General features: G+C 35.1%; 1 protein-coding gene across 2 annotated transcripts in view; it reads right to left on the minus strand.

The window, feature by feature from the left end:
* LOC135324994 (ras GTPase-activating protein 1-like) overlaps positions 1-12,219 on the minus strand; it is a 63,609-nt gene that overhangs the window by 21,372 nt on the left and 30,018 nt on the right. For both annotated transcript variants that reach the window (XM_064502264.1, XM_064502265.1), the window contains exons 9-13: positions 11,580-11,658; positions 8,902-9,022; positions 6,795-6,951; positions 4,200-4,287; positions 1,629-1,706 (exon numbers count right to left, since the gene is read on the minus strand). In XM_064502264.1, the coding sequence (XP_064358334.1) occupies positions 1,629-1,706; positions 4,200-4,287; positions 6,795-6,951; positions 8,902-9,022; positions 11,580-11,658 (523 nt within the window). The remainder of the gene's footprint in view (positions 1-1,628; positions 1,707-4,199; positions 4,288-6,794; positions 6,952-8,901; positions 9,023-11,579; positions 11,659-12,219) is intronic.

Raw genomic sequence — 12,219 nt, forward strand, 5'->3', positions numbered from 1 at the left:
ATAAGGAAAACATTCTATACTACAGATTCTCAAAATTATAGCACTTGGCAATCCAAAATTTCCAGAAAATGAAAAGTGAACTCTGTGAAATCTTTTACAGTAAGAATGAATGTTTTAAACAATCTACTACTGTACAAATTTCTAAATCGCATGTAATTCATAGCTCAATCCAACATCTACTGATACCAACTAAAATCAAGTTAGACAATAAGTACAGGAAATATACTTGGTCAAGTCAATATTCCATTTAAATTCAAAGATTCAGGGCCATAAGTTACAAAGGACAGTTCCAGAAGCCCCGAAACATATCTTTACATAAAAATTCATAGTAAAGTTTCTTTAAATTCCCCTAGAAGACAGCTTATGCCATAAAGGCACTGTTCAGAAAACACTGATTAGTTTTTTTTCTTCCACTGTAATGTGCAGAACATGCAAACACAAACTAACTGATAGTAGCATCTACTACTTTTTCTGCTCTTAAATGTAAGCCAAGTCTCCCTGAAAAAAACTGTGCAAGATAGAAATGGAAGTGTTTGATTTTTGATCTTTACACACTTCTACCTATTTTTTAATCATTCACACTTTTTTCTGCTTTTCACCTCACTAAACATTTCCATACTTTCCACGCTTATTTACTTCAGAAATTCTTTCACTCATTATAACCTACAATGAAAACCCTTTTCTCATATTTCCTTTATATATATTGATAAGGTGATTAAAACTAACCACTGTATTTTGAATGAGAATACCAAAGATATAAAATAGTATCATATCTTCCATTCTATTCCTTCATGTAGGCTCACATTTTCTTTCCTTTTTAAAGTACAGAATTAGTTTAGATTGCCAGTCTGCAGTTTCATCTGCTAGTTCATCTGTCTATTCACCTTAGTTTGGTTCTTCAGAAGTATTCAAACATCTTCAATATTTTAAATCTTTAATATATTCTGACCACAGAATAATTCTACATTTCCTGAAAAAAGTTACATGCTATTGTTTATTCTGTCTAATTAAAAAAGCTACTTTCAATGTTCCTAGCATTCAAAGATACCAGGGATTCCTGAAGTATTTTCCTGTTATTCTCCAATCATCACAGACTTTGCCGTTTATGACTATCTGTCTGCATCTCCGACAAACTCTTCTGGCCACAACAGCACTCTCAGGAGCCCAAAATAAATTAAGCCACAAGCATGGTTCAACACACACTTGTCACTGAAAATAAACAGTTATAATAGTATCTTGGTTGCACGTAACATAAGTCTGTCAAACGTTTTAAGTTTCCCATATGTGGTGAATTGTAAAAGATAAGACGATAAAAATACTAACTTCTTGACATTTTTACTGAAGTGTTGTCAAAAATACCTAGAAAAGCACCTGCAGATTGCAAAGAACATTTTGTTCTTTGTGTACACATGGATATGACAACAAACTGGAAGTTATTCCAGTTGGTTTAACAAGGGTACCTCATCATTCCAAAAAAAAAAAAAAAAAAAAAAAAAAAAAAAAGTAGTACATGCAGGATTTACTAGTGTTGAACAGAAAGCTCTGAGATTTATCAGTATCATTTTGCAACAAGGAGACAAAACAGTCTTCCCCTCTGCCCCAAATCCACAATATCTATACAGCTTCACCTGACGTAGACGCTTATTTGAAGTCCCTGGACTGGTTTTTCTTAAACTGCAAAACATCTGCAGAGCTTTCATCCAGTCCTAAGAGAGAAGCACACGAAATAGTATCAAAATAAAGTCCAACACAGCTTCCTGCAGTGGAACAGACATGCCTAAAAAAAAAGAAAAAATACATTAAAGTATCTGAAGTTGCTCCTTCAGTTTGAGGGGAAAAATACCACTAAGTTTTATGTAATTCAAAAGTATGCAGATTTGAGTATTAAAGCAAAATTCATATCTTCCTTCAGTAAAACCAAATAAAGGATTTGCAAATATGAAGGATTTTCTTTTAGAAATATCAAGCATTAATAATGGATATACAGTGTGACCTTTACCAATTTTCCAGTCTACTAACATTGCATTAAATTACATATGGTAGATAAAATGAAGCAAAACTTGGTCGCTGCTGAGAAAATAACAGTTAATAAGCCAAACTGTTCTGCTCATTCTCTCCAGCATTTCTGTATTACAGCCAAATTTTACTGCATATTCTTCAAACAAACAAAAAACCCACACAGCTTTAACAGATAAACATTGAAAAGTGTATCCTGACCCCCTATTCTGTCTGCTTACAAATACATAAAGCAAAGTGGATGAATTTCATTTTGAACAGGAAAATAAACAGGTCTAACACCAAGCTGAGTGTAAGTCTTTGTCCATGTTTTTTCTTCAGATAGGCTGCTAAGAGGCATTGCCAGCTGGCATGACCACCTCTGAAAAGTCACTGCAGCCTGAAAATGCTGTGGACAGAAGAACTTTGTATGAGCCCCTAACTTTGGAAGGTGCAAGATACATTGTAGCCTCATTCTCATGTTTTTGGCCCACCCTCAAGTTTAGTATCGCTCACATGTAGACAGTCAGTCTTCATGAGGCTGTATATCAAAGTTCTGCTACCTACTGCCAAAGAACAATTGAACAATGTCATTAAAAAAAAAAGTTTCAATCTTACACCCTTTACACTACCATCTGCATTAGCACAGGCACATCCTAAAATGCAGACAGTCTCAAGTAATCCACTCTGTGGAAGCTTTTAGCTTTCAAAACCTTCCATAAAAGGAAGAACTTTAGACTATGCAACACGAAGTTTTAATGAACAGTGTACTATGGTAAGCACAGTAATACTAGCATAAGGCTACACTTGACATCATTATGTTCAGTAATGCTTTGTACAAACCTCAAAGACAACATGCAATCAATTGGACAGCTGCTTTGGTTATACCATGTTATATGAAATCCATCAAATTTTCTTAATATACAAATAAAACTATTCTTCCAAGAAATAAAGACAAGGTATAGAAAGCTGAAACTTCTCAAAACAGAAATATCTGTAAAGCATCTGATTTGCCCGGGCCAAAACCATTTTATAAAAAATATCCCACTATTCTGTAAAAATGCATTGAACAGCTTAAATATTATGCAGATCTAAAACAAAAGTAGATTATGCCAAATGTTCAGGAAACAAGACAGGATATTCTACCTATTAGACATTAAATTATTTTTTAAGGTTTTCTCAATTTCAGAACACATGACATTGCACATGAAGCCTACGTTCATGGTTGTGGATATTAATATATATTATTATTGATTACTATACTGCATGTTGCTTCTCAAAGACAGTACGCTGAGTTGTGTGACAAACGCCACTGCATTGTTCTGATGTTATTTCAGTGACTTTTGTAAATTTGTATCGATTTAACAGGAGGACATTAAATTTATACATGTTCATTTGAATAGCAGTGTATGAGTGCTCTTGACAGCTTTAATTACATTTAAAGAAAATCAAATGCAAAGTTTAGTTTCTGATGCAATGGGTGCGTTTCAGACTGTGGACCGCCAAAACAATTTGATGACTAGCAACACTGTCATATCCAGCATACACTCTCCTGCTGACAAGAGACTTCTGGAGAATTAAGCTCCAATGCTATATTTTTAGTCAAACATAACTGCTAGACAGCTAACAACTAAATGATACCAATTTAAAAACAGAAAACCCTACTTTTTGTGCAAGATCAGGGCCAAAGACTATAAAGAATAATGCTTTATGGACAGGACAAATAATTGTAAAAGCCAGTTGCTCAGTATGCTTTGATCACTGGACATACCTGTATTAACATTTTAGTTCATACCAGGAATGTGCTCTTGAGGCAAAACTCCCAATCACTCACACTTACCATGCTCTGGTTTATATCATGGAAAAGTCTTGGAGAACAAATAATTTTTTTGGATTAAACTACTCCAAAAGATGCTGTCTTTTGGAGAGACATCTAGGGAACCTAACAGAACTTCGGTGCATGGGACCAGACTAGAACTTGTCTAAAGTATACCCCTAAGGTGCGGGGAGCGTAAGTGTTGGTTTCTCAGCGCCACCTTGTTTTCTTTACAAATCTGTTACTATTGCATGGTAATATTTGCTAATGTAGACACAGCCACTATTTATTTGTGGTACACTTGCTTCCTGTTGCAGAAGGTAATAGCATTAAATGCTACAAGAGAAAAAAGTTACTTTTGAAGTTGTATACCAACAAAAGCTCTCACCTGTGCTTGTTCTGGAGTTTCTCCTGCAAAGTAGAAGATGTAATGCTCTTCACTAAAGTGCTGAACTACTATCTGAAAACAGTTTGGCCTTGAAAATAAATAGGACAAAAACCATAAGTTTTAGTACTCCTCATAATATTGACAAACATCTTCACTTGTTGATCTCTGCCAAAACAAAGTTCAAGCTGAACTAGTACACTCCTGCTGTTTGACTGTAAGAAACACTGAACAAAGCGTAACTTCCCCCACTCCCCAAGTGTAACATCATCATACAGGGAAACAGGAAAAATTGCTAGGTGTTTCAGAAGTGCATTTTGGTTTGAATAAATTATGTAATTTCAAAAAATAAAAATAAAATAAAAAATATGCTGCACTTCAGTATAACTATGTTTCAGAATCCTTAAACTTCTCAAACAGTCTGTACTGAATACGCACGTATCACTGACAGAATCAAGGCAAAAAAAATCGTCTCATAAGAAAGAGCTGTTAACAAGGACTATTCCTATACACATTTTAAAGGCACACAGGTTCAGCATTAGTTCACAACCAATTAATCATACATCCTGAACTTGTTCTTTTAGGAGTTAATGAAACTGTATTAACATAAGAAATCTTATCTAGATCTATTTCACAGCTCTCACCACTAATGTGTACCAGATCACATACTAATCATCAAATGTATGTGATACAAACTTCTAGAGCCTCATATGCAATTAGAGTGTATTTTGCCATTTTGTGTACCTGCAGTCATTTGTTAAAAAGTCTACTGAAAAGAGCTTGTAACTTAACAATACAAAATATTTAAAGCACATACTTGATTCATGGCCTTCCACATTACATTCAAAAAAAATTCAGATCTCCCATATACAGGTTTACATGAAGGATCTTACTTCTTCTGGAAGAGATGTTTCAGTCTTCATCTCCCCCCATGCATTTCACTGCTGAGGGAGACGCTGGCATGGCATTTTGTAGCCATGCCAGAGGAGCATGGGAGGAAAGCAGGAAGTAGCCAGATTCGAGGCTACTTAAATCACTGCCAAACACATGCAAAGCTACAGCCTCCACTGTACTTCCAGGAAAAGTGAAAAGGCAGTTTTTAATAGGAGGAATTTTGTCTCAACTGCAGTTCATCAACAACTTCCCAAAGCTGTGCAAACATGCACCATCTCCTACCCACACTCTCAGTACCACTTGTCAACTAAATTTTAAACTCGCAGCACAGTGCTTTTCAGAAACTGCTTAAGGGACAGTCACCATTAACCAAAATGTTCCTTGTTTACCATTGGCACCAAGGCTTCCTGTGTAATCAACACCTTACATGAGGAACATTGCAGTATTTTTTTTTTTTTTTTTTTTAGTTATTCTGGTACTCTTCTCTATTGATATACTCCTCTTCCAATAGTTTTATAGGTTTTTTTTTTTTTTTTAATGCTGAAGAGTAGAAAAAAACAGATGGAGCGGAACCAGAATTTTGCAGCTTAAGAAATGCCACTAACTTTAAGCATTTTCAACTCATTTCACAGAGATAATGTGAAGTTAATATTTTAAAATGATATTTAGTTAAGATACATGAAATGACCACAATTTCTATTTAATATGCTTTTCTATCTATATTATGAGAAAAGGGACACACTTGTAGGGAAAAGAGTAACATTCATAGGAGTAAATGTGTCTATTTCTTCTATATCCCATTACAATAAAGGAAGCTGAATTTTTTTAATTACCAACGAACAGATGATGTCACCTCTTTGTTATTTACCAGTGATATCCAAAAGTCTCCTGATTCCAACTTCTTTGCTGATAATCACATCACTTGCAGTTGGCATATTTTGAATATCAAAAGTAACACAGTAAATGAGACTTGATGTGAAAATGATCGCTGAATCTAATTTTGCAAAAATAATTTGTAAAACTGTTTGCTTATATGACCTAGCTTACTTACACCTTTAAGGTCGGTCTAATCTGATAAGGTTTCTGATAAATAGAAAAGCACTTATAAGTTATCTAACCAATTTAGCTTTCAAAAACCTATCAAAATGAATGCAGATGTTTTGGAATTGACAAAGTTGTTATCTTATCTTACTGTTATATTGGTTTAACAGGATTAAAACCCTCAGAGGTAGTTCATGATCTCCTTAATGTCCACAAAGCAAAACATGGAACAATATACTCGGTGTTGAAAAATGACAGTGCAAAAGCACCCAAAATATTGCATTTTATTACACACAAAAAAAATCTTAATACAAGTTCTAAAATTTCTGACTAGAAGTTGTTTATGAACAGTCACTAGCAAGGAAGTTGCCATGGCTTAACAAGTTACTATGAATCAGCTATATCTGTTTACATATGCCCTTGCAATCTACCCCAACTGCAGAATAAAACAGAATATGAACCGAGAGTCACAATGCTTCCATTTACAACTATCAGACACTAAAAACCAAATGTGGACAGCTACCACTGCTCAGGTGTCAACAAGCAGACTTGTCAAGCTAGGGCAACTTGTTCACTAGTTATGTTGTCCAAATCTTGTAAACACCTCAAAATAGCAGTTAACTGTCCTGCTGCATGCATGAAAATTAAAAGTCACTGTCCTACCTGCCAAACAAGCTGTCATGTACTCCATACACAGAACACACACTAAGGTCTATTAATCCTTTGGGTTTTGTGGCTCGTTTTTCACTTTCAAAATAAATAAGCTGGGCATCATTTCCCTCTAATATAAAGTACAAATTTTTCCATCTCTTTCCTTTACCTGTAGAAAAAGTAAGTAAAAGGTTACGATACTGTTTTTAAAAAATTGCACATTGTGTAAATGAAGAAAACGAAAGAAGGCAGTAAGGCTTTTGTCAAATTACAAACAGAAGAACAATGTACAGTTAATTACACTCAAGTTATAACATCAGTATATGTACTCAATTTTACACAAGTAGCTAAAACTAGACCCTCTTCACAGATTCAGGTACAGTTGCAGACAGTTCTATAAACATTTTCACTAATTCCAACAGGATTAAGCAAATGCATATTGGCTGCCTGGACAGGTCAGTTCACATCCATGGGAAAAGTGCCTATACAGTTTGCAAATTGGTACTAAGCGATCCAACTTATGGCACCCATTTTAGTTAAGAATTAGACTCCTGACATGTGAAAATATTCCTAAACTCTTATCAGCTGACCAGCACATAACAGACTGCATCACAATATCTTAAAACAATACAACTGAAGAACAGAAATGGGAACACATTATATGCAATCTTGGATCAGAACACCATGCCCCAAATTCACCTATATCTAAGAATGCGGCTAATTCCACATGCTTCAGACAAAAACGTGAAAAGTGGCACTTTAATTACTGGGGATTTAACTTCAAGCTTTGCTGGAAGACACATTATATGTAAAATGTGGATTTAGCTATCGACTAAACCAAAAATAAATCACTCATCGTTTAAGGTCCTCTGAATTAAACAGATATGGAACTTTCTGTAACTAATTCATACTTAAACCACACTACCTTTTAGAAAAACATTCAGCCTTAATTTTAAACTTTGGCAATCACAAATCTACCACAGCCCTCAATACACATGCACTATTACTCACTGTTTTGAAAAGAAAGCTTTAACATGCTGTTAACATACTCAATCTACTAAATGGAAGAGTGATTTTATTAAATTTCTGTTCTGTATGCAGGTAACACATGCCCCTCTACACCTACTCAGTGCTCCTGTTTGTACGTTTAAAGTACGTCATTATCCATTCCAGCTGAAGGCTTGAAGTTCTCAGCTGATTCCTTAATCTACCATATCCCTCCACATTTTCTCCTAGAATTAGCACTCCCAATGGAAGAGATGCTTTCCTTGCGCTATTCAGAGATTCTACAGTTTTTATTTCCTTTCAATGTGCCTTTTATATTTGGCTATATTTAAATGCTAACCCTTCCTCCTCACTTTTACTTGCTATCCAGATCACTATCTGTAACCTGTCCTCTCGGTTATGGTAGTTGTCATCAGCAAAAACTTCATTAGTTTTTCCTGTTTCCATTAAAGTTGATTAAAAACGAACCAAGCAAAAACAAGTGATACATGAGCTAGCTTCCTCAGTAATTCAAAGACTTGCTCAATAATAATTCTCAAGGGATACATTGAGATGTGTTAAGCAGTCAGTTTTTAATCCATTTATTGTATGTTACGTTGACTGTGACAGTGCTAGTGAATTTTTTAAGGTTTTGTCTATGAATCTTGTAGACCATAATATACATTTAAAATTAAACACATTGGCTAACTTGGAATAACAAAATTAAATAAGCTTTGATCTCCAATGAATGTACTAATTTACATTATTCTAGCTCTCTAACACATTCTCTATCAGCTAAAATTTAATGAGCTCCATATTAAATATGAATGTTTCACGAAAACACCCTCCACTTAATGAGTCTGAATATCACCTCTAACAAAGGTGCCTACTTTTTGGGCTGCTCTGATTTTTTCCACAAGAACTGCCAATCAACAATTTTAACATTGCGTATAATTTCATGTATTATGTCTTTCTACTAATGTACTTAAGGAAGAAGAACATTTCACACCCTTTTTACAAGCTTTCTATAATCTTTTCAATTTTAACTACAATTTCGTCCTTTCTCATGCCAGTACTATATTAAGCCCACTGCGTATTTTTGGAGAAACATTTCATAGTACTAAATAGAACTCACTTTTCTTTAGAAGATAACCTTTTTTGACAATATTTTTATAAAAAGCGTCCTTTGTTTTGCGACGAATTGTATTGTAGATTTCTTTTCCATCCACTGTATCATTAAGCACTTGTTCTTGATGCTGGTAAACAAGGAAGAAATCAACATCTTTTAAGCTCAGAAATTGCTGTGAAACATTTGCAGACTACAAAGCTGCAACCAAAATGATCTTATTGAATACTACCAACTCTCCACTACTGTTCTCTCATGTGTTTTAATAAAATAATATAATTTTTAATACAACACCTTTGCTAGAAATGTAACAATTTCTTGTGGAATGATTAGATCAGAATTACAATATGGGAAGAAAAATAAGTTTTAAATACAGACCAACCTTTATAAAGTAGCATCTGTGTCTTTTTTTTTTTTTAATACAATAAATAGAAAGAATGTTTCAGTTTTTTTAGTAAAATTTACACAAGTCTTTGAAGGTTCTCTAGTTCCTAACAGTTCCAAAGCTTTTGGGACTGACTAATTAGAGATAAACTCTGAAGTAACAAGAATGGTGCATGTCACAGTTAAAACTGATCAATTCACACACAAAGCTGCAAAGGCCCTCACTAATCGCATTAGCACTCGTTTGTCCTAAATGAGTAGCATTCTAACAACAGATAACAGGAAAACACAGAAACAGGAAAAGGTGGATAAACTCACACAGAAAACTAAGATTTGGAAATGTAAATATTAACTGAGAACGACCAAAAGTCAAGCCAAGTTTGACCTTATAGAGTACGCTGATCAGCAAAAGTTCTTTAGCCATAAGAAAACATGAAAAAGCAGGACTGTCAAGCAGTGAGAACAGTATTGAGATGAAAAGTGATATATGCACAGGCTCCTACTAAATATTTTATTTTTCTTCCCTCCCCTCATTCCCTCCCCACATAATGACAAAGACAAGATGAAAAACACTTTGGTAACAAGAATTACAGCACCCACACCGGAAGCAATATATATACACACACACTTTTTTTTTTTTTTTAAATGAACTAGAGATGATCTTCATAACCTAACTTTGAGAGAAACAGCATACAACACAACAGATCTAGTGACAACAGTTTTTAAAATAAATTTCAAATTAGATACAGTAACGTATGGAGTAATGGCAACATGTGCACTGACATTAAAGTTAAATGGGGAGCAGTAAAGCCATTAGACTGACCCTAATAGTACACAAGACTTCTTAATTATTTTTTTCTCCAAAAACACAGACCATGGCAGCATGTAGGAGGGAGATAAAAATGCAACCAAACTACACCACTAACTTCTTAAACAAATGAAAACATCAAGAACATAAGTGAGTAACTTAAAAGAATTTGATGCAGACACAGTCACACACAGAAAATTCATCAAAGAGAAAATTATTAATACAGGAACCGTAAGTGGACATGCAAAAAGCCAAAATGAATATTATGATTGTCATGATGCAAGAGGAATTATGGATCATGAGGAAGGTTACTAGTGAAGCTTTTCAGCTATTAGTCTTGGGATTCATATTTGCCTTTTCTCTCAACCACAGAGGGTAAGTTAAGAGAAGCAGGCAACTGGGAAGCACTGATAACACACAGGACAATCGGCAATACAGGAAAGAACTGAAAAATCAGGCACAAGTCTAGCAACGCAGAAGTTACACCTGCTGATACTTACCAGTACAAAACAGAGGATGAGAAATGTGAATGGCTAGGTCATTCACAGGATGACTGAGTTATGAATATAATGTGGCTATGGTAATGACACAGATGATTTTCCAGAATATATCTAGCAAGTATTTCCCACAGAAAAAGGGAATTACTAGTGACATGGTACACCAGCTGTTCTGATCCATCGCATTCAAGAAACATGAACTTGTACTGGAATTAGTGGTAGGAGCACAGATACAAGAACATTATGAACAGAAAAAAACAGCTTGGTATGCTCAGCTTACTGAGCTGACTAAGGGAGAATACAAGTGCCTTTGTATTAGTACAGCAGAAGAGAAAGCCAAAAGGTATCTTTCCAACCGTAAAAAAGAGTATGAGTTGACAACAATTATTCAGGTTGGAAACCAAAACCAAGGTTCTAACCATCAAATAGGAGTGCTTGGGAATAGAGAGGGAAGAAAGTACACAGATATTTTAGAACAAGCTGAAAGTTTATGAAAAGCTAGATGATGTGGCTAGCTTATTATTGGGGGTCTCTTAAGATCAACCTATGCTATTGGTGCAACAGTATTCCAGAACATGCCCTGCAACTCCAGCCCCCCCGATCACCCCAGCAGCTTTCCTGTGCACACAGGTTTCCTTTGGCAAGGGCAACACCGCCCACAAACACAGGAGAACGAAGGGGAAAAACAAGGCTGCCCTAACACAGCATGGAATTAAGAGCACAGCATGGTGCAATCATGGACCATACCCGGTGGCACAGGGCACAGCCTCTATACGTCAAAGCACAGACAGAGCTTACCACATTTTCTATTGACTACAAGCCAACCTTTGATAAGTGAATGCACATGGGGATAAAACGAGAGAAACACATGAACTGAAAAAAATTGGAGATGGGATGAATGCTGTTTAACTGTAATTGATATCTCTGCTGCAATTCAATTTTTAAATTATAAATACATCTGATGACAGTTAGGTCAATGTCTTCAAAAATAGTCTTACCTGCATTGGAACAGGATCTTTAAGGTAATATCCTTCAACAATCTGTTCTTTTCTATAGTGTTCAATGATGTCAGCAATACTGTTTAAGTAAGAAAAAAAAACATTTTAAATTTAAATTGGCTAATTTTGCCTCAACTGAGGAATTTGCTTTTCCATGCAAACAGTTTCCTCACATATTCCTAACAAATATCAAATTTCATAAATTTATTTGTAGCAATGAGATCTTACTAATACACTGACGTCAAGAACGTTTACAGAACTGTACTCATAACACATTTATTCTGAACTCTGCAGAATATTTTAACTAGTTGCTTAAAATGCCAGATAAGGACACTCCATTTTCCTTGTTCAAGTAGCACACATGCATTCCCAGCTCTCCAACCAGGCTGAAAATTGCTATTTTAGCGGCAATCATTTTCCAAGTCCTAGAGAAACTAGGGAAGGGGAATGTGAGACACTTCACTGTGCACAGCAATATTTTTCTAGGAGTACAGAAGTGGGAAATAGAAAAGTATGTAACACAGATTATGCACATTAACATGATAGCCCAGTGATTTGGAATTAAATTCTCTATCAATACAACTCCTGGAAGCAAGGAAGCCTGCATTCTAATTACGAGAATCAGATAGAAATTGCATTT

This window comes from Dromaius novaehollandiae, chromosome Z (genome assembly GCF_036370855.1).
Source record: "Dromaius novaehollandiae isolate bDroNov1 chromosome Z, bDroNov1.hap1, whole genome shotgun sequence".
Classification (NCBI taxonomy): Eukaryota; Metazoa; Chordata; class Aves; order Casuariiformes; family Dromaiidae; genus Dromaius; species Dromaius novaehollandiae.